Source organism: Brachycentrus maculatus, unplaced genomic scaffold (genome assembly GCF_059751285.1).
Source record: "Brachycentrus maculatus isolate JH-2025_06_01 unplaced genomic scaffold, ASM5975128v1 h1tg000706l, whole genome shotgun sequence".
Taxonomy (NCBI): domain Eukaryota; kingdom Metazoa; phylum Arthropoda; class Insecta; order Trichoptera; family Brachycentridae; genus Brachycentrus; species Brachycentrus maculatus.
In genome coordinates, this window is record NW_028281437.1 from 170,343 (window position 1) to 194,954 (window position 24,612).

The 24,612-nt window shown below is 33.3% G+C and overlaps 1 protein-coding gene across 2 annotated transcripts; it reads right to left on the reverse strand.

Moving 5' to 3' along the window:
• Positions 1–1,508: 1,508 nt before the first annotated feature.
• LOC148300495 (farnesyl pyrophosphate synthase-like) lies at positions 1,509–22,916 on the reverse strand. Of its 2 annotated transcripts, none has more exons than XM_088274679.1 (6): positions 22,538–22,916; positions 11,927–12,095; positions 10,996–11,136; positions 8,237–8,440; positions 4,104–4,343; positions 1,509–3,544 (listed from the first exon to the last, which is right to left on the reverse strand). In XM_088274679.1, exons 1-6 carry the CDS (start codon positions 22,729–22,731, stop codon positions 3,209–3,211), a joined length of 1,284 nt encoding a protein of 427 aa, XP_088130805.1. In that variant the 5' UTR covers positions 22,732–22,916; the 3' UTR covers positions 1,509–3,208. The 2 variants fall into 2 exon arrangements, with proteins under 2 accessions (XP_088130805.1, XP_088130806.1); XM_088274680.1 differs by lacking the exon at positions 22,538–22,916 and adding an exon at positions 12,824–13,278.
• Positions 22,917–24,612: the final 1,696 nt, after the last annotated feature.

Genomic DNA, 24,612 nt, shown 5'->3' on the forward strand with positions numbered 1-24,612 from the left:
GTACATATACATATTCTTATTCAAATTCACGCATAGGTCGTCTAGTGATAAGACAAACATTGATACAGATTGATACCAACACCATAAAAACTGCATCAAAAATATATCAATTGTTTAGATTTATTTTTTCAATTACTCTTAATATTATTACATAGATCTAAAATTAGAATAAAATATTTATTATGTCACCATTTTGATTATCAAAGTTTTTCTTTTTTAATATAAAATTTTTAAACTTCAAATGCTTAAAAATAAATATGTATTGCATTCATGTATTGCAAATATGCCGAAGCATTTGCTCTGTGTAGTTGCATAATCTATTATTTTTAATGTAAATCAAAATGTGATTTCCAATTTTCTCGAATTTATATATATTTTTGTGATAGCCATTTTGCCATCAAACGTAAAAAAATCACATAATATGAAATTTGTTCAGCAGTTGAACAAAGTTGGATTTTTTCAATTATGTAGTGAATACATTTTTATATGTAGTAAACCTAGTTTGAAGCGTTTATGAATAAAATATTAAAAATTTCTAATTTAATTTGTCAGTATCAGAATAAATAAATTGATGTTTTATTTTTTATTTACACTTATAGGAATGTAATATGGAAAATAAGTATGACTTATTTGATATTTTGTATTAAAAGATGGAATATGACTGATGAAGTGGTGCAACATTTGCACTCTCTTTTTGTTTTTTGTAATACCCTTGTGTTGGCATGTGAGTGTGTTCACACACACACACACATATATATATATATATATATATATATATATATATATATATATGCATTTATGTGTAATGTGAAGTAGGTGACATACAGTCACTATGGCCTTAAAATGGAGTAATTTTTGAAGTGTATGTATTGAAATATGATTGCTCTTTATGTATGTACTGAAATATCCCTTTCTAAAAATGTAAATTACCTGAAATGTATATTATTTTTTGTACATAATTACGTTGTAAATGATTAGTCACTATTTGCGGAAATATAAATAAACTTTAAAAACAATTATGGCAGTTTTTAGCGATCCTGTTAAAGTTGACCTCGTTTTTAATGAACCCTGGTACTGACCCAAATTGCATCCGACTCCGGATGGAGCATTCGGAACAGCGGGCAAGTAGCTCGGCTCGCTGTACTGACTGCCTGAATACTCGCATCGGAACATGTTACGTTACGAGGAAATGCTCCGGTCAGTCTTCACCCTTAGGAACACCCCTCATCCATTTGAAATCATCTCGTTCTCTAGAAATGAGAAACTTATGTATAATTTTTGGGGGAGTGACATGTTGCTATTTTGCATGATCACGTGATCACGCAAAATAGCGTCAATCATGCATGATCATGTGATCAATATTTGAGGGCAACTAAAAACTTCTTTTTCAATGTTATGACATCAATAAAATCTTCATACAAATATTTACAAACTGTATGTCATTCTTTCAGTTCCACTTTGTTCCGTCCACAAATAAGTTTTTCACATGATATGTAAATAAAAACACATTTTTAACTGCATAATATATATTTTTGTAAAAAATTCACATCATAAAGTATATATAAGAAGTAAATACACGATTTAAGAATCACACTATCTTTTTTTATGGCTAGTTAAAGTCAATATAGTTAGAAAATGAATCCAGCTAAAATCATTGAAATACATTATAGAAATTAAAGGTAGAGTCAATGGAAATGCATCCGTAAAAAAATCAGAATTGAATCGGAAAATAGCCATGATGAACTACAACCCACTTTCTTATTTAGACTAACACACTCGCTACCATTATTAAAAACTAAGCACAATATAAAATAGTATTGCTTTCGATGAATTAAACGTACGATAACGCATTGTTCATAGTGAACATGAAAAAAAAGTAGACCAGTTAACGCAACAAAAATATATCAAAATCCTTACATATTAATATTACACTTATCATTCAGTTGCATAATAACTGGGTATTTCTAACTAACAATTATCATAGATACTGCTTTGACAAGAGCACAGACATCTTCCATCAATTTCATAATTAAAATTATGAAGTTACCGTCTTTATTTAATGGAAAAGACATACAAAAGTTTACAACTTAATAACAAGGAATTATAATATAAAATGTCTGGAATAATCACGCATACACGCAATAATAACCTGTCCCGAGTGTGACTATGATGGTGCAGCAGGATTGATTTTGATTTTCTTCCTAAATTGCATATTTCAATGATTTAGTCTTGAAAAAATACAAATAAACTCACTCTCGGACAGATCTATTTGACATAAGGTTTCAAGAAAAATATTGTAGAATACAATAAAATTGAAATGAGTCAAACCTTTCTGATTATTTAGCGTAGTAATGATCATTCCAAATCATCCGTTGACTTAAATAATAGCATTTGAAGAAGAATCACAAAGACAAGAGTCGATAGAACTCAAATGGGAATGGAATTTGGAAAGGATTAGATTAGAACACACTCACAATAAAACACATTACTTTTAACGAACCCTGATGTTGCCATTTTTCTCGCTAATTAAAAATATAATTAAAAAATTATAATATCATTTTAACATTCCCGTCTATAGCGAGTGTAACAGGAAGATTTTTAAAAGAAATTCATCTATTCACAAGAGATAATTAGGTTGTATGGTAACACTGCGTAAAATGCATCTCGGAATTATTTTAGAATGTGCATCAATAACGCACATTACAAAATAAAGTAACAAATAGAAGTGGATAACAAAATATATTTTTTTTAATCAATGGTGAATATCTATGGAAATTTTTAACGCTTGGAAAAATAACTAACCAAGATAAATATTCATTACAAAAAAATACCAATCAAGAATTGACAATTCTTATTACAAATAAGTCAAAACTGGCTAGTTAAAATACTGAATATAAAATTTTATCAAGATTTTTTATTGATATCTCATAATATATAAATATGTTTAATTGGACGGCAATATGGAGAACAAAAACTATTCAAAATTTCAGTAATATGGTTGTTAATCACAGACAGAATAGTAAATGTTGCAGTGTATAAAGAGATCACTTTAATGACTTCCATATTCCCGTCACAATGAACTTGATGAGATATTACAAATCTTAATATGAATGACTCTTAATATGGTGTGGGGGATATGAGCACAAAGATTTGGTAGCCAAATGCCCCAACCACTAAGCTGTAGAGGCAGTATTCTGACTGAGCGCAGTTAGTAGGTCCGCCGGTAGATCTTCTCCATGATGTTGAAGAAGAGGGAGTGGGGGAGGCCGCGGGAGATCTGCTGGATGTGCGTGCGGATGAGGGAGTAGCTGGTCTCCTCGTACACGGCGTAGGTGTTGGGCAGGCCGAGCTCCTCGTAGAGCTGGCGGACGCGCGCCACGTGCTCGGGCCGCGCGCTGCCGTAGCACTCGGTCATGAGGAGGCGCTGCGCGGCCGTGGCGCGCTGCAGGGCCACCACGGCCAGCCACGAGCACTTACCTGTCTGGATGTCGGTGCCCACCTTGCCCGTCACCGCCGGGTCCCCGAAGCAGTCCAGGAAGTCATCCTAAAAATCACATTGGAAAATACTCAATGGTTTTTGACATACACTATACTGGCAAAAAACATTTTCCCCAAAAGGTGGGGACTAACCGGAGCATTTCGTCGTAACGTAACATTCGCGGCGAGCATCCGAACATCGGACGAAGTTCTCAGAACGAGCTCGGCTCGCTGTACTGACTATAGGAATGCTCGCATCGTAACGTATTACGTTACGGCGAAATGACTCCAGTAAGTCTCTACTGAAGCTCCCATCACCAAGACAGGAGTTAAATGTAACTCATGACTCACGTAGGTCTTGAACAGTCACAATATACTTGATTTGGTCGAAGTGGCATAACGGATGCAAGACCTCTAGTATAAAATAAGAATAATAATAATGTCTTCTTCTTCTTCTTTTTTTTTCTAGGACTAAGTCTTGTCATTCTCCAGTCCGCTCCTGGGATGTGGAAGACCAACTATCCTTCCATCGTTTAGGTGGTCTTCCTGGGGGTCTGATCCCGCTTATGCTGCTGTCCGCTGCTATCCTCGATAGTAATAATAATGTAAGTAGCAGATTAGTGTACCTGTATCTGGAAGAACTGGCCCATCTCCAGCAGGATGGTCTTGGCCTGTCGGTGCATCTCCGGGTCGTCGATGCCGCTCATGAGCATGGCCAGCCCCACGGGCAGCTGGAACGTGTAGTAGGACGTCTTGTACTTGACGATGGAGTTGTAGCGCTTCATGCTGAATTGCGACAGGTCCGGCTTGCCGTCCTTCATGGAGTGCGTGTCCAGGTACTGCCCGATGGACGTCTTCAGCAGCATCTGCAGACGATCACATATACAGACTATACAATACAAAACTAAACAAGATAACTCCCTCGTGCCGCATAAAAATACATGTTCTACTGTAATATATTTTTTAAATGTATAACATGTTACTAAAAACAAAAAAAATAAGAAAAAAGTCCCTCTCCAAGCACAAGAGCTCAGTCTCTTTTTTGGAGAGGCTCAGCGCAACTAAAATAATAAGATTGTATTAAGTAGGAATGTATATAAATTATATAATTTTTTTAAAACCATATTAAATAAATTTAAAAAATCCGATACTCAGTATTATGTCACCAAACATAGCTAATAATTCCGAACATCGTGTCCAAATATGAGTTTCTAAAAATGTTATTAATTGTTAAATTAAAATAATTAACTGTTTAACAGTTAACTGTTTAATTAAAAGGATCATGCATCCATTTAAAAGTGCAACATCCTTACTGAATTATTTTAGATACTGGGAGACGCCTCAAAACATGATTTTCAATATCTTAATTAACCTGTCCGGGAGTGAGTTTCTGCAGACAAAACTGTATCTAGGGAGTGTATTTTTTTTCTTCTTTTTATTATTTTTTTTGTACAGCTAATGCTACATATTTTCATGAATAATAAAAATATTTACACCAGTAAATATGTTTTATATCAAAATTATCAATGTTTTTTATGGGTTTTCATTGATAGCGTTGTTATGATGATATGTCGCACAAACTTAAGTGTAGTTTTAGTTTATGTATTAATTTTTAAATCAAACGCAGATTTTTTGAGTCTACTAAGTTGTATTTTATTAACAAAAACACATTAAAAATTAATATTGTGACAATTGTTTCGCCTACGAATGACTTTCGTTTGAAAATGCCATAACTAGGCGAAACAATTGTCACAATATTAATTTTTTATGTGTTTTTGTTAACATTATTTTTGACATCTCATCAAAGATGAAGAAGAATATGGAAGTCTGGGCATTTACGGGGCTGACGACCGTCATAGGCTGGTTTAAGTGATCACTTTACACACGTGTAACATTCACCAATTCTACCCACTATTGAAAACCACACTACTCAAATTCTTGGAAGTTCTGTATATATGAACCAATTTAGAAACCTTGTTCTTGAATCACTAGAACCTCACTAGAGACATCTATTGGTGAGATGTAAAGAAGCTTTTTATTAAGCAGAAACTCTTATATTAGTATGTGAGATCCGAATCCTGGATTATAATCACACACATGAGAAACGCCAGAAAATACCATTTTCATTTTTATTATTTAAGCTTATAATTTGACCAGACAATTTATTTACAACATTTCGAGTGTGTCCAAATACTTCAATAGTGGGTAGGATTGGTGAATGTTACACGTGTGTAAAGTGATCACTTAAACCAGCCTATGACGGTCGTCATCCCCGCAAATGCCCAGACTTCCATATTCTTCTTCATCTTTGATGAGATGTCAAAAATAATGTGAAAATAACTCCTGTAATTGGAGATAATCCAGATTTTGTGAACAAGTATTTGGACACACTCAAAATGTCGTTTTTGTTAATATAATACAACTTAGTAGACTCAAAAAATCTGTGTTTGATTTAAAAATTAATACATAAATTAAAATGGAGTTCTACAAATTAAACGCCACAAATCAATAAATGTAGTTTTAGTTTTAAATTACAACTATTGATAGCAGTAAAAGTTCCATTTTATAAATAAATGTCACCGGGCTTTAGTTATACACCTTTGAGGAAAGTTTTGTTTGATAGACAAATGCGCCAACCACTACACTACGTGGATGAACAAAGGAGGAATAATACTTATTTTTTTCTACTCCCATTTCCTTTCCCATGTAGCGGTAATCACCTTCACTTTCGCATTATTTGCTCATGCAAATCAAACATATTCTACTCTTATACCCATGAATCTGGAACGCAGGACTGACTGATCACCCTATACCTTTACAACTGAGTTAACATCGTGGTGTGGGTAGGGGTGAAAACAAACATTTTAATTTTTTTTTACTTAAAAATTTTGGGTATGAAGGGGTTAAGATTTAGTTTTTTTTTTTACATTGAAAAAGAAGCGTATTTTTTATCCTGTTCAAGATAGTAACATACAATAAATTAACACGAGAACTTTACTCTTTGAACGTGGTATTGGGTGAATGACAAAAACTATCGGCAATAACTTGGCAAGGTTAATAGAGATTAAAAATAATAACTAGTTATGTACTTTAATAAAATGTTACAATTAAAAAAAAAGTATTTGTGTTTTTATTATTTACAAAAATAGTTCAATTTCATACTGTGTCTGTGAGCCTAACCAGCTCATTATTAGAAATAGGTATCAAATTGTGGTAGAGTGTGTTCGAACCGAGAAACTCTGACTCAAGAGTCCGCGACACTAACCACGGGACCACAACCCGTGGGATACAATTTAGTCGTACTAATATCAACTCATAATTCGCCTCCGTAGTGTAATGGTCAGCACGCTGGCTACTGTACTGGAGGTCCAGGGTAATGAAATATGAGTGCAGAGAATTGCACTCATATTTCAAAAGTATTGGTGATACATAGTTTAAAAAAACATTTTTTATATTACAAATAAAAAATATCAGAGTGCAAAAGTCCAAAACAAGAAGATTAAATTAAATTGTATTTGTTTACCGAGTTCTCTTATCAGAAGAGCGTTTTGATAAGTTTTAGCTCCGATTTTATTAGTGCAATGTTTGTTGACAACAAAACTACCATTGTGCTGCGGAACAATTAAGATAAAATCACAGAGATAAATTAAATAAAAAGCAATGTGAGACTACCTAGTGTGCCAGATAAAATAAAATCTATTTAAAACTTCTGAGACACCTTTGAGGACAGTAAACTTGAAACAAATATATATTTAAAAAAAAAAGTAAATACAGAGTTGTTACTAACTGATAGTTACCTATTCATGTAATCTTGGAAAAGAGGGGGTTACACTTTTGTAAATGTATTTTTTAGAGAGTTCGATGAGAAATCAATTTTAACATTGTTTGCGGGAAACGCTTAAAAGCGTCTTTTACGTACTGTTGGTAGAAAACGGGAGATGCTTTTAAATGTTCTTTTATAAGCATCAATATAAATTTTAATTTTTAATTTTGCTCACTTTTGGTAGAGCACAAGTGAAACCAAAAAACATTGTATGGATCACGAGAAAATAAGTGATTAAAATCACATAAAAAAGATAGACTAATTTGAAATGTCCCAACTGATTTGAAATGCAGTTAAACAATGGCATTTTACAACTGCGATGTCACCAAAAGAAATGTGTGATAATTGCATTGGCTTATCAAATGACCATATTTTTTTCCCAAATAAAAGTAATAATGTAAAATTGGCTTCATAAACACATAGTTTGCTGGAAACGCCCAAAACAGTATTTTACATACTGTTGGTAGAGAGCGGGAGATGCTTCTAAGCATTCTATTTGCTTACTTTTCGTCCGCCTCCGTAGTGTAATGGTCAGCACGCTCTGCTACCGTTCTGTAGGTCCCGGGTTCGATTCCCAAGGGGGGTAAAATAAATATAAGTGATTTTTTCACTGTTGTATTTATTCAATATTACCCTGGACTGGTACCTGAAGCGGAGGGCTGATCACCTTTCCTTCATGTGTAAACAATCAAGATAACACTGCATTTATATGATGCAGTGCCCTATGCACCACTGGGGTGCGGATAAGGGTTTTATTTTTTATACTTTTGGTGGAGCGCAAGAGAAGCCAAATACATTGTAAAGATGGAGATTGGGTTTGCTGTTACTTGTGATTAGTATACTGAGGGTCGGACAGCTGACTGCATGAGTATAATTAGAGTCGGAGTTGATGAAAAATGTGCTTGACAATAATGTGTTAAGGGAGTTCTGGGTTACCTCGTTGAACATTTCGATGACGTTCTTGTAGTAGGGCTCGTTGGAGAAGTACTTCTTGAGGGTGCTGTACATGGTGGCGTGCACGAGCACCGCGTCGTTGATGGCCGACAGCCCCACCCCCTCCTGCCGGTACCAGCACGGCGACCCGCGCCGCGTCTCCGACTGGTCCATTATGTCGTCCAGCATCAGCAGGTACGCTTGGAACTGGACAATACACACACCTTGTCAATCTTGCGCCAAACAATACAGTATATCAGAGAATAATAACAATAGTAGTAATTTTGGATAATTTATATGGCGCCATTTTCGTAAAAGACTACCTCAAGGGCGCTTACACAGATGTGAATTATGGTATGAAAATGATAATGATAGAAAAAAATATATATTTGAAAAAACGTCATCAATCGGCTGAGTCTAAGGGAAGGGGAAAACTATTTCATAAGATACTAATTGACTTTGACTTATTAATGTGCGACCTAACATGACATGCGATTGAATGCAGAGCGTGTACTGCAGCAACAAAAAACGCGCTAAGAGTGTCAGAAATGAAGACTCTAAGGAGGGCATCTGGCAAGAGTCTACGAGATAGAATAAGGAACAACGGGATAAGAGAATAATGTGCGATTGAAGACGTCGTTATGTGCAGAAGGCAACGGAGAAGACAATGGTATGTGCATGTGAGGAGAATGGAACCATCCGGACTCCCCCACATTGCACTGCAATGTCAACTTTAACTTAGCATTTTTTTACTAGGGATTTTTCAATGGAAGAGCATAAAGTAAATAATCTTCAGACCATTTTAGAATTATTCAACAAATTTTTTACATAATTGCGGCTGATTTTGTCAAAAGAATGAACAGTTGCCAACACATTCTAGGCGGGCATTTTGTGATCCACACATAACCTTTACTTGCATATTCTACATTAAAATAAAAACATTGTCGAATTCCGATTAAAATATGCATTTCATTATAAAAATAAAATGAAAGCTGGTTTTGAGACACCCTATGCAAGAAAGTAAATTGAAAAATTACACAAAATATTTGTCATTAATCAGCAATTATTATATCAATCTACAATCTTATTATTTTCTGATCATAAATGATTGGAAGGAATAAATTAAATAATAATATACCTTGTATAACAACTCTTGATCAAGATAAGTGTATAATGCGTAATCAACTCACAAATAAACATAAGTTGAAAACAATATTTCAATCCTACATTCCTAGAATGATTCAAATAAATTATAGATTGCAATATTGTTTACCAAATATGCATATTATATTTAAAGTGGTTATCAGAATAGATTATTAAAATAGATTTTCAAAAAGTAACAGTAATCTTAACTTGGACTTTTGATATTAGATGAACGTTGATTGCATTCCATACATGATATAAATGTCAAATAAAAAATAGTTAAATTATAGCAATATATGCATTCTCTAACTTTCTCCATTTAAATTATTAACAGGTGTTTAAAGTTAAACTGAGAGAGAGAGAGAGAGAGAGATAGAAAGGGGTTAAATTATACATTTTAAATAAAAAAAGATATTTATAAAAACTATTGATCTTAATTATTAAACATTCATTGGTCACATGGTGGAAAAGATTTATCATTTATTTATATGGAAATCTATCTTGACACATTGTTGTCGGATGGATCTCTGTGGTAATTTAGTACCAGGAGCCGGTGTTTTAAAAGAAATTAAATTTTACAAAAATTAAAATTTGGTTAAAAATTGTTGTATCTCCGAAAATATTTAGTATTTTGTGATGAAAGTTTCTGTATGGTATTTACCATACCTAGTGGCATATACAAGAAGTATTTTTAGATACATATATTTTTTGAAAATTTATTCATAAAATACAAAAATATTTTATAGTTTCATAACACTCATAGTTTATCAAATTAAAACTATTACTTTAAAATAGCATCAGCAGTGTAAAGTAATAATCCAACACACAAGACGACCGACATCAGACTAAAATAACCCAGAAAGCATAATATTTTTATGAAATTTGTCAGTTGGACTACCCCCATTGAGCTTTAATATTTATAATCATGTTGACAGTCTGACTACATGACATACCTGACCCTGCATGGTGTAGTGACTCCATTGGAATTTATCACTTAAATAATTTAATTCAATTCTATTTATTTATTTTCAATTAACATATACATTACAAACTAAAAAAATAAAAGCGTATACATGAAATAAACAAAAATCTAAAATATGCAAGAACTATTGCTAAAGGTGTAGAAGAATCCCACTTCGGAAAACTCCTTCAGAGTTTATGGAACAGATCTAAATCCAATGAGATATTGTTCAACATAGTGGTAGCTGTTCTTACAGGCATAACCATCGGCAGGTTGGTCCTGTGTATAGGAATGTGAAACAATCTATGCCGACGCTGTCTTAGGTAACTATCAAAAACATGCAGAATGATGTTCCGGATAATTTCAGGATTATCGATCAATCATTAGTTGTGATGTAGTATTTTGCGTGTCCGGACAATAATGTGTTAAATAAAAAATACAAGAGTGAAAGCCAAAAAAAACCTTGATAGAAACAGTTAAAAACAGAAGAGGAACGATGATAAAATAGATTTTTAATTTGACGTATTTTAAATTCTCAGTCTTGCTATTCCTTATATCACCATTCAAACATCTATCATACACCGTTTTGGTGCACATTTACACACTGGATACAAGATATATACGATATATAAATACTGATAAATGAATATGTTCTCACCATTTCGACGCACCAGCCCATGATGTTGGCGAGGCGGATCTTCTCGGGAGTCTGTCGGGAGGCATTCTCCAGCAGCTTGTAGGAGATGACCAGGGCCAGGCCTCGATTCTTCTTGCCGCTCGGAACATTGTACTGCAGTACCTGGGGAGAGATATTCCAATCCAGTAACCGGGGTCTATTTAACAGGGAGTTGGAGATGCATCTAGCCAACAGAGGTTGCCTGCTGTAAATAAGCTAGCTTTTTTTAGATGTATGCAAGATACCGGACCGAACCCCGGACTATTTAACATACTAGGAGACGCATGAAAACATGATTAATTTTAATACTATTTTATTCACAACATTTTGTGTGTGTCCAAATACTTGTCTACAAATCTGCATTTTTCCATATAAATACGCATATTGATAAAAAAGATAAATTAAAAAATTACATTTTTAACTTTCCTTATAACTTTATATATAATGAGATTATTAGTATTCAAACCGAATGCAAAAAAATATCTGTTGTAAAATTAGTCCAAATGCAGATATGAGTTTTTTTATTTAATTTTTTTAAAAAGAGAAATATTTGGGTTTTTTATTCTTTACAAAAATACTTAAATTCCATACTATTTCTGTGAGCCTGAGCGGGTCAGAATTAGAAACAGGTATAAAATTGTGGTAGAGTGGGTTCGAACCGAGAAACTCTGACTCAAGAGTCTGCGACACTAACCACGGGGCCACAACCCGACACATTATTTCATTATACAGTTATGGATTATTGATAAATTATGGATTCTGCGATGTGGTCTGAAGCATAGTGCAATAAGCGGCATAAAAGACACGTCATAAAAGCGTTCCAAGCTAATTTTGGCTACTAGATTACCCAGAATAAAGCCATCAGTGTGACTGGAAATAAAGATATACAATGTGTGTTGCTATGTCGAGTTACCTTGGCGAGCCACTTGGGCGCCTCGGGTACGTCAGTGTGCTTGTCGCCCCCGGTGAGATCGCGCACGATGTCAGGGAATACGGCCAAGAACTCGCGCACCTGCTCTTTGCTGGTGGCCGACCCGGCCGCGGCCAGCGGCACCGACTTGGAGTTCAGGGTGGACAGGAACCTGAGGAGGAACACAAAGCGCACGGTTACACACTCACTCTCCACAGACAAGAGGGGATTCACTCGAATGTATATGTTAGGATACAATATTACATTCCATTACTTTCTTTATTTTAAATTATTTTGCATTACACAATATATTATAATTACAAGCAAAAAAAGACATATTATATAAATACAACAAAAGATCCCACAAAGGCATGGCCTGTGTGCGGGTCATTTTATTTTAGGTTAAAATAAAGGACACTGACAAGAATACAATAGATATCAGAAATAAAAATAGATTAAAAGTGAAATTAAGTTAGATTTGAAGTAATTCTTATTGGTTAGATTTTGATTTTGCCTTCATAAAACATAAGACAACGTTTGGGAGATTTTTTAAATATACTGAACTCCCCATTTACATGATGGATACGTTCCATGCGATACTAAAATTTGGAAAATTATGATGGATACGCTTTCTTGTATAAAAATAAATTCATATCATACAGCATATCAAAAATAAAATTCATTACTGCTTATCGCATCTTAATTTTTAATTTACATTTTACTTGATAAATACCACTATTTAAATAACGGTATTTACCAAGTAAAACTTAAATTAAAAACGGATAGATATTATTACCACAAAAGGACTACAAAATGAATTGATAAAATTATCTTAGAAATCTTCAAAATATTTCAAAACTTTTATAAAAAATACATAAATGTAAGAAAATGGATATTTACTCTTCGTCTGCGTCCATCGAAGAATGCGACTGAGCCATTTTGTAAAATGAACTAGAAGCAAATATTTCACGTGAGAAACTGTGACCGGAACAACCCGCCAATAATGACTAAAGTATCCTCATTGAGAAAGCAGCTTTTATACGCATAGGTAACAATGGCTACAGATTTAACTTTTTAAAGTATATTCTATGTTATTCAGTAATACTAATAATAAAAGAGCGAACAAAAAATATGAATAGCTGATCAAAGATATTACTCTGAATGGGTTTTTGTACTTCTGATTAGCATATATTAAGCATAATAAATACAGCAGCATCCTCTACTTACGACACCTTCAGTTACAGTGGGGTGCCATTACTTTTTTAAAAAACTCACAAATCGAGGGATTTTATGTATGTGAGCATACTGCGTAAAGTGACCGAGCAAATGTATGTAATGTTAACATAACCTTACTCAAATTTTTTAAAATATTATTATTTTCCTATCACAGTATTTTAAATCAGTTGTGACGTTTTCATCACGTGGCGCAATTATGACATCAATTTACAAATTTTAAAGTAGTATTTTTTTACATAAAAAATTATACTATAATAACAGTTACGTAGGATTAAGTTTAAAATTTAAAAAAATATTCGTTTAAGCTTTAAAGATAGAATAAGAAACGCCAGGATCAGGGAAATATGTGAGATCGAAGATGTCGTTAGGTGGGGAAGGCAACGAAGGAGACAATGGTATGCGCATGTGAGGAGAATGGAACCATCCAGACTCCACCACATCGCACTGTACGGCCAACCTCATGGTCGACGACTCCCGGGCAGACCACCAAAAAAATGGGTCGATAGCTGGGAATCGATATTGCAGGAGGCTAATCCCTCTTAAAAAACAGGCCACAAGACCTACAACAAGATGAAGAAGAAGAAGAAGCTTTAAAGAGTGACATATTCAATGTAATATGTAATTACATGAAACCATTTGTTAGTGAATGAATTATGACAGACATCAAGAGCAACATCAAGCCCAATCTTCATGTCCAAAGTCATGTAACTATACAAAAAGTTATTTTTCTTCAAGATATCACAAGTGTGAAAAAAAGTTAAAAGTCAAAAGATGTCAACACTTGGGTCAGAGAAATTCAGCTTCGAATTTCAGCATCTTGCTGTCACCAAATGCGTGCAAACGAGCGTTAGGCATTTATCAAAGGCGTCACAGACTATGGCCAACTGCGGGTAAAGAGTTAAGGTATTTAAAAAAATCTTGGAGATAAATTTGTCATTAAGAATAATGGGAGTCTTTAGTGACTTCTTGGTGAGTGAGAAAAAAATTAATAAAAAAGAGTTTGTAAGTGTGAGAAAACGTAAGTCAAGCCACTGTAAAATCAGAGTGTACAGGCTGTAATAAATATTGTATTTCTAGAATGAATAACATTATACCACATACGCAACGAGTGATCTTTGACACTAGATTCTTTAAAGAAATGGGCACAAAAAATTCAAATATTCTAACACGTTCGAGCCTGATTTATGAATCCGTAAAAATAGAGTTTATTTAAATTTTAATGAACACACTATGGACGGGAAAGGTGTTTCTACCAGTTGATTGATGCTTAAAGATGGAAAGGGTATTTTTACCTTTTGCGCAGGCCTCATTTCAAAGTCAGAAAAGAAGGAATGAGATATATTTTTTTATGATTACATAGTAATAATCTCTTTGTCCTTAATAACCAAGCAATCTTCCCATAAGTTGCAAGTTGCACAGAGGAGCATGGAGCGAATTAAGCTTGAAATAAAATTAAGAGACAAAAAAAGGAACGATTGGATCCGACGCTAGACACCGGTCTGTGACGTGGTAGAGCGAATTGCTTGGCTGAAGTGGAAATGGGCCGGTCACATAGCCAGAATGACCGACGACAGATGGACGAAACGCGTTCTGGTGTGGAGACCGAGGAACCAGAGGCTCAAGGACGTCCACCGATGAGATAGGTGGATGACATCAGGAAGTTTGCTGGAAGACAGTGGATGGGGACGGGGCAGGATCGGGAGGAGTGGAGGCGGAAGGGGGAGGCCTTTGTCCAGCAGTGGACCTCAACGGGCTGATATGATGATGAATCTCTTTGTTAAGGCCTAAACTATATGTACACAATTATAAAATCACGTCGCCAGCAGTCCGCTATATTTTAAGAAATAGTGGTATTTAACGAGCAAAATTTAAATTGAAAATGGTTAGATATTACCACAAAATAATTACAGAATCAATCAATGATGAAAAAAAATATAACTATAATTAGAAACTGAGTGTATTTCTGAACTTTATAACATATTCATATATTTATTTATGGTGTTTAAATTGTAACATGTCATGATACAATAATAATAATATTTTTAGTATCCAGTTACCTCTCTAGTAGAGTGTGCTATTCGTGTTTAGGGTGGGAGTTTGTAATATAAGCTGTTTTGCTGACTGAATATAAGATTGTAATTAATTAGGTAAAATAACAAGTGTATGTGAAATAAAGTTTACGCCATATCACAGTAAAAAAAAATCCGATAATCATAAATAATAATTTTAGTTTAAAACATTTTGAGTGTGTCCAAATGCTTGTCAAAAAATCTGGATTATCTCCGCTTAGGAATTAATAACTCCTAAGCGGATATAATCCAGATTTGTGAACAAGTATTTGGATACACTCAAAATGTTGTAAATAAGCTGTTAAATTTTTTTTTTATTTTTTTTATTTGTATACAATCATTTAATGTATTTAAATCACAATTTTTACATATTCCGAACATTCTTTTTTTGCAGAGACCCACCAAGCCACCTTGTGTGTCTTGTCGGTGGAGTTCTTTTTTTTATTCCTTTTTTATTGTTTTTAACGATCTTGACCTAATATACACACAAAAAGAGAGAAAAATTAAGAATATATACATTTTACAATTTTCATAAAATTAACTCTTGATCATTTACCCATTCCTTTATTTTGCCTTTGTTCTATATTTTACTTTGACCTCTAACATCTGTCGGCAACAAATAATAATGTTCGGAATGATATATTGCAGTGTTCCACTCCCATATTTATTGTTAATTCATTTATTGTTAATTGTTAATTCATATTATAAGCTACATAAAAAAATGTGTAAACCGTTTTCAAAAAATTCTAAAATGAATTTTTAAGTGATTCCTCATATTTTGTGGTGAGAAATTTAATTAAATTTCCCCCGCAAACTTATATTGTTATACTGTCCTTATTCTTGTCTTTTGTATTTTTATTTTTTATAAACAAATCCAAATCCTCTACTTTTAGAGATTTGTCTGCAGATAGGATAGTAAGGATAGGGAAGGTAAATGTGAAAAATACCTCACAAACAACCGGACCAATTGAAAATAAATCTTTGTGAAATTTATTTCGCAATTGACAGGAATGGAACCCGCGACGCCAGTTTCGCAGTCGAGCATCTACCAAACTATGCCACGGCACACGCATTATGGTACTTCGCGATCTTCGTCAATGTTCATTAATTTGTGAATTTAGTTGTTTCAGCAAGAGATTTTTTTTAAAGTACTCTTTTGATACATTTAGGGTTTTAAATATTCCGAGAAACATATTAAAAGGGCAGTTGGATGGTTTTATTGAGAATAAATTTTAGTTATGTATCTCACTTTGTAACTCTGTTACTTTGTACTTTGAAAAAAAAGAGAAATATTTGTTTTTATTATTTACAAAAAATCTTAACTTCAATTTTTATGCTATTTCTGTGAACCTAAGCAGCTCATTATTAGAAATAGGTATCAAATTGTGGTAGAGTGGGTTCAGAAACTCTGACTCTGCGAGTCCGCGACGCTCACCACGGAACAAAAACCCGACACTTAAATTAAACTAATGTTTGGTCGAGTAAAACCCAACCCGGTCAGATTAGCTAATGAATTATCCACTAAAATAATACTTTGTTTCAACAAAAAACTGCAGGATTATAAAGAAACAGGGCCTAAACAAAATGTTCTCGTCTAATACATTAAAAAAAATATAACTTATATATAATAATAACAAATAAATCAAAATGGAATTGAGAAGACATTAGGTAACTTGAATTTACAAACGATCTGAAGGTTATTTGATCAGTTAAAAACAAGAGTTAAACAGGAAATATGTAGTTAATTATGCAAAAAAAAAAATTGATCTGTTGTTTTGAAACATGCTAGAGAAATAACCTGTTCTCAGTGACATCTCAACATAGATTAAGACGAATATGGAAGTCTGGGAATTTACGGGGCTTACGACCGTCATAGGCTGATTTAAGTTATCACTTTACACACATGTAACATTTGCCAATTCTACAATTTATTCTTCATCTGTGTTGAGAGGTCAAAAAAAAAAGAAAAATAACTCCTAATTAGAGATAATCCAGATTTGTGAAGTATTTGGACATACTCAAAACGTTGTACTTTTAATGTTTTTTATTTATTTTATTTTATTTTAAAGAGAAATATATTTGTTTTTATTATTTCTTCTTCTTCTAACCCTTATCCGCACCCAATAGTGCATAGGGCACTGCATCGTAGCGACGCAGTGTTATCTTGATCGTAAATTGCATGAAGGCAAGGTGATCAGCCCTGCGCTTCTTGTACCAGTCCAGGGTGATATTAAATAAATATGAGAGTGAAAATCGGCCATATTTATTTTGACCCTCCTGGGAATCGAGCCCGGGACCTCCAGCACGGTAGCCAAACGCGCTGACCACTGCGCTACGGAGGTGGACATTTATTATTTACACAAATATTTCAATTTCATACTATTTCTGTGAGCCTAAGCGGCTCAAAAAAAATTCTTATGACTTGACTTAATTTCACTATCTTATTTTAAATCACGAAAATAAACATATATGTAAAGGTTTATATTTATTCCATGTAGTATTTGTAGGACAAAGGGATAAATAATCTACTAAATAATCAGCTCTTTAACCCTCATCTTAAAATAAGTATTATCTCCATACATTGTCCTGTAACACATTTACATACATTACCCAATTGACCCCCTATGTAACTGAATGGTTACAACAAGCATTCTCAAAGAATACGCAAAAGTAACTTTTTAAAAGTTTTTTTTTTTTGTAAATGGGTGATTTCCTTTGTAACCTCTCAAAAATAGATTATTGCAATCAACCTTTACTGATTATTTATTGACTTGGCGTTTAATTTGTAGAACTCCATTTTAATTTATGTATTAATTTTAAATCAAACACAGATTTTTTGAGTCTAATAAGTTGTATTTTATTAACAAAAAACACATAAAAAATTATATTGTGACAATTGTTTCGCCTTGTTAGGGCATTATCAAACGAATGTGAAGATCAAATGGACTACGGTCCTTATGTAGCTATACAATTCTATTTGATCTTCACATTCGTTTGATAATGCCCTAACAAGGCGAAACAATTGTCACAATATAATTTTTTATGTGTTTTTTGTTAATAAAATACAACTTAGTAGACTCAAAAAATCTGTGTTTGATTTAAAATTAATACATAAACCTTTACTGAGGTGACTATTAAGATTTATACTCAATAAAAATATTTCAAATAACTGTTTTAAATGTTGGGTTGTTAAATAATTAATTTAGATTGTAAAATTGATGTATTGTTATGATATAATTAATTAACTTTCATTTTTCATGTGTCCAGTATAAGATAAACATTATGAAAAACTATTTTTAGTTATACAAAAATTGTGTATCGTTAACAATTTTCTAATTGTATAATTTTATAAATAAATATTTTAAAATGTGCTCTCGGCACGGAAAAACCCAGTGAGGACACATTATTGTAAACATGTGTATGATGAGAAATAAATAAACAATATTATAAGGAACAGGTAATTGCGAAAAAAAAAAACATTAAGGAATTTCACTAATTTAATGTTTAAAAAAAAAAACTGAAGATACTCTTTCATTTCAAGTCAGTTAAAAATGGAGAATTGATTCTTGACTAATATTTGATTTAAAAATAATAAAAAAAACTTTATATATATATATATATATATAATATTGACAGGAACCACAAAACACATGAAAAATGACAGCTCTACAGCTGGTGTTATCAGCTTACTATAGAGTAATATTTAGAGGACGCGTTTGAAAGAATTTCACTATGCTTAAAAATCTATTTTTAAACATGATTCGACAATATAAGCATAATGCCTGGAATTAATGCAATAACACCTTTCTTTCAATAAAGGTGACTATTCTAGTCTTAGCAATGTTTTATATCTCTGTCACATTTGTTTTTATTAACATAAATCTTTATGTGGGATGTGGAACACAATTATGCCCTGGAAAAAGTGTCAATAACACAAGAGATTGTATATAGTAGAACGCTTGCTTTTACGAGCAAAAAGCAGATAGATTTTCTTACAGTATTCGTGATGCAGTCTGTCATTATAACTAACAAAAAAGGTTTAGAATGTCCAATCTAAAATACACATATATGGACTAAATTGCTCAATGTTTTTACACTCGTTGGATCAAAAACATAATTGAAAGAAAACTAACTAACTAACTAACCATCACGCCGCTTCCCGCAGGGGTAGGCAGAGAGAATCGAACGCCACACCACTCTTTCTTTGCAAACATTCTTTGCCTCTTCTACATTCATGCATCTCCTCATACATACTCGACGATTATTACGACTCCTGACCCGGCCGCTTTCAAGTATTTGACATACCTGATTGTGCCAAGTTTTCCTCGGTTGTCCTCTGCGTCTTTTTCCAACTACATTCGCCTCATAAATTTGTTTAACCGTTCTTTCTTCACTCATACGCTACACATGTCCAAACCATCTCAACAAACCTTTCTTAATTTTATCGATAATGCTTATCTCAGCCTTACATTCTTTCCTTATTTCATCATTCGAACATCTATCAAACATCGTTTTGCCACACATTCGTCTGAGCGATCGCATTTCGACTGCATTCAGTCTGCTTTCATCCTTCTTTTGCCAACTCCATGCTTCGCTTCCATACATAAGGGTTGGAACCAGAACTCCATTGTGTACTGCCAGTTTAGCTTCCGCTGATAGATTTTTATTTGCTAAAACTGATTTTAGTGCACCATTCACTCTGTTCCCAGCATTCACTCTCCTTTCTATGTCTTTATCATAATTGAAAGTTGTAAGGATATTAGTACATTGTCAAGTTGAAAACAGCACAGCCACAATTTGAGAAACAATGGTATTTACAAGTTTAATTTACACTAGCAACAATTGGTAGTCGGATGGAATACGTACTTGCGGCCAAGTGTGGTATGTTGTTCCAACAATACTGTGTACATTCCCATTTCCATTTGGGCAAAACAGAAAAATTATCACCAATTTAAATTGGTATAAAACTTACTAATAACTAACCATCACGCCGCTTCTCCACAGGGGTAGGCAGAGAGAATAGAAGGTCACACCACTATGTCTTTGCAAACATTCTTTGCTCACATTCATACATCCCCGCCGATTATTTCCGACTTCTAACCTGAACGCTTTCAAGTATTTGACATACCTGACCCTGCCAAGTTTTTCTCAGTCTTCTTCTGCTCCTTATTCCAACTACATTCACCTCATAAATTTGTTTTACTGTTCTTTCCTCGCTCATTTGTTGCACATGTCCAAACCATTTCAGCACACCTTTCATAATTTTATCAATAATGCTTATCTCAGCTGTGCATTCCTTCCTTATTTCAAGATTCAAAACATCTATCATACATCGTTTTGCCACACATTGATGATAGAGGATATATGATAAGTTGATTATATGAAGGACATAGGATTATATGAAGCATATCGTAAGTACCAGTCCAGGATGATTTGAAACCAATATCGGATTAAATTTAGTGGTGTGTTATTTAGAAAATATGACAAGACTAAAAAGACAAATAAATGAAGTATGTGACAAATCTTGATTGATATTAGATATTGAATTCATTGTATGTCGGGTTGTGGTCCCGTGGTTAGTGTCGCCGACTCTTGAGTTAGAGTTTGTCAGTTTGAACCCACTCTACCACAATTTGATACCTATTTCTAATAATGAACCGCTTAGGCTCACAGAAATAGTATGAAATTCAAGTATTTTTGTAAATAATAAAAACAAACATTTTTCTTTAAAAAATTATAACAATACCTTTTTTTAGGTCTCAACCTTAAAAATTCATTATTTACTAAACATATTCACTTCATTTTTAAGATATATAAACTGAACATGCTATAAATCCTTGTACATATTAGGCAAAGAGAATTTTCTTAGGCAACTAATAAATATTATAAAAAATTTAAATAAAAAAAATGTTGGATGTAATGTATATGGGTATAATATGGGTATAAAAGTATTTGGGTATAATATTAGATTTGCAATTAATTTTGAATACAAACATTGAACATTAAAAAATATATATATCTACAAAAATATTATTTCTCAGTAAATGAGGGATTAATTAGATAGAAATACTGCAGAAGTCATATAAAAAAATCATTATTCCGCATGTATTTTTAGACAATGATGGAAATTGTTAAAAATAAATGTTTTGTATACTGTAAGATGTAAATATGTATATGTATGATGTAAATTAAGTGTAAAAAAATGTTTTGCATCAAATGTAATATAAGCTAACTGAACATATAAAAAAAACTATTAAAAACATTGCTTTTTACTAACTACAGTATACGTTTTCATAACTACGGTCTGTTCACAGTTATTTTACCTCTATTTTTTTTTATTTATACTGCCAAGTATATTTTACTGCCAAATAGAGTTATTTTACCTCTAGTTTTTTTTTTATTATTTATACTGCCAAATAAATAATTTAAAAAAAACTAGAGGTAAAATAACTGTGAACAGACTAAATTATCTCTTTAGATTTTGGAATAGCATCTGTATACATCAGATATTATGTGAATATATGGTCCAACCACCATGGATAAGAAAAATGGAGTATAGAGTATTGCATTTTAGAAAATCATACAAAAATAAGATAATGACACATTTTTACTAATAAATTCCCTTAGTATTCATACATAATTTTTAATTTTTTAGGGTATAAGGATTTCCTTATTTTCATACTTCGAACGGTGTACTTTCGATTCAAAACTTTGTATTTTTTCTTTTAAAATTTTGCTAAAAAGCCCACTGGGCATACATTAGCTAAAATGACAACTGAGCTAAAAAAAACAACTGGGCGTAGATATGCTAAAAAGCCTATTGGGCATATACATATATGGTAAATAATTAAAATCTCAATATTTAAAACATTCATGCACAATATCTAAATTTTAAACAATAAGGCGAAAGGAAGCGACGTTTCGTTTAATTTGTTTAAAAGATGTGAATCAGCGAGTGTTGTTTTGTTCGTGACAACACGAGTTCCACGAGTTACTGCGTGTTTGATAAAATATTTAAAAGGCGTATTGTTTTTGAATTGCAAACTTATGACCTTGAGGCTGTTTTGTTTGTTTGTTTACGTCCGGCTGGCCGTATCGCGAGGCGAGGCGTTTGTTATTTGACTTCGATACTTTTGTTTGGCCGGCGTCTCAGGTGTTTTCGTGCCCACAGAAACCGCATTCCGAGCGTGTCATGACCAACGCGTGAAATTATTATATACCTATATGCTCATCACCGGCTGACCGCGAGTGAAAACTTTCTACGAATAAATTAACAAGCGGAAAAGAAATCGAGAAACTCGCCACTGACCTGTGTTCGTTCTTGAACACGTACGGGGATGTCTTTCCTGAATTATCCTCGGGATTTTGTGTCGTTCCTTTGTTTCCATCCATCCAGGGGGTCATGGAATCCGAATTGGAAACCGCGCACGTTTTGCTTATTTGCCTTCTCAGCTCGCCCCATGATGTTTGAACGCCCCTCGAAACAAATCTTGAAGCGAACATTTTGACACGACGCACTACGATTAATAAAAACTATTATACGGAGCTTTGCATGTGTTTTTGACTTATTCTAAATCTTCTTTTAGAAGATTTCATACAAGAAAAGTATATTCTAAAAATGTAAACACAATCACAGCCAGCTGACGCGTTCGACACAACCGCTCCGCGCCGGTGAACTCGTTCTTTTTGATTCCATCAATTCATTTCAGTGTACATTTTGTGCCAGATTCGATTAGCTCGCAAGCGAAGAGTGAGCAAAACACTTATATAAATTTCATTATTATTCCAGAAGAGCAAGATAGCGCGCTACAAAATATGCCTTCTCTCTTTTTAGAGGACCAGTAACTTTTAGCTTTGTTTCTTTCTTTTTCCTTCAATTTGCATTTGAGAAACAAAGATAGATATGTTTATAAAACGGATTCCGTAAACCCTTGTACTTTATACTAAGTTTGGGGTACCTATGTTCTGCTGTCACGTAAGCACCAACCTGTTTGTGATGCGCATGCGTTGCGTAATAGCTCATCTCCTATTGGTTAATTTTATGCCGGGAATATTGAATAAATATTACTTTTACACTTTTGAACTAGTCTTGTGACTTGTGTAAAATGTTTGTTAAAATCGCGGTTCGATATTATAAAACAAGAATATTAACTAAAATAATTATCTGTACAGCGTATTTTTTTTTTTTTTAACTACCGAGTTAATGTTTTTAAAAATATAGAAATCTTCGTTTGTTCAAAGTATTAATCTTTTAAACTTATTCACTGGTTATTTTGAAATTTTAGTATAACGTTGGTAACACGTTGAACGTTATTTACAATAAATGAAAATAATTAGAAAAAAACACCTGTCACATGTGTTTTTACTTGTGACAGGTACAAAAATTTGCTTAATTTCTTTACCGCACTGGCAGTGCCATCTGTTGAACGCAATAGCAACTCATTCAATACTAAACAGCGTGCTTATTGGCAACTGCTATCACTTAGCATTTTCGTGAAATCAAACATATAAGAAATGTGTATTTTCTTTTCCATTTGACCAGAATGAGCCACAGCAACGCGTGGCCGGGTGCAGGTAGTATATATAATAATAAATAAACATCAATGATAGGTAGATTAGTGTGCACACAGAAGCCGAAGCCAGAATGTGTTGTAGTTATGGAGACGTGTAGTACTTTGGTTGGTGTTTTCCCATTTCTTATCAGTTTTTCGTGTTTTGATAACAGCCATAATAAATCAGTCGGTGAGGAATCTATTTAAGTATTTTCGCCGATCTATTTGCCCGTTTTACGTTCAAACAAACACGTTTTGTCACTATTATTATACGCACTTTTTCGTAAACTTTTGTCCGTTTAAAATTCTGGAGATAATAAAAAACATTTTTGACATCTTAATATAATGAAGAGTATGGATGTATGTATTAATTTTTTTATAAAAAAGGGAAGAATTATACATGTTTCATATCAAGTTGAGACACCTTTGAAATATAGTCTGATTCTTTGTTTATTTTTTTGAAAAGAGAAATATTTGTGTTTTTATTATTTACACAAATATTTCAATGTCATACTATTTCTGCGAGTCTAAGCGGTTCATTATTAGAAATAGGTATCAAATTGTGGTAGAGTGGGTTCGAACCGAGAACCTCTGACTTAAGAGTCCGCGATACTAACCACGGGACCACAACCCGACACAGGGATTGATCTGAGGGGGTTAGTTACACATTTCATAATATGGCTACAAATGAAGGTTTTAACGGGCTGTGGTCCCGTGGTTAGTGTCGCTGATTCAGAGTTTCTGGGTTCGAACCCACTCTACCACAATTCTATGAGACGCTTTGGTTTACGAAAAAAGTATGTATTTGAAATATTTGGGTATATTTTGATAT

Bases quoted from the DNA above. Each gene is read 5' to 3' on its own strand.
- LOC148300495 (XM_088274679.1), bottom strand. From the start codon at position 22,731: ATGTTCGCTTCAAGATTTGTTTCGAGGGGCGTTCAAACATCATGGGGC. The intron at 12,096-22,537 runs GTCAGTGGCGAG...GTTCCTCCTCAG, and splicing joins GTGTTCAAGAACGAACACAG to GTTCCTGTCCACCCTGAACT. The intron at 4,344-8,236 runs GTAACCCAGAAC...GATCGTCTGCAG, and splicing joins TCATCGAAATGTTCAACGAG to ATGCTGCTGAAGACGTCCAT.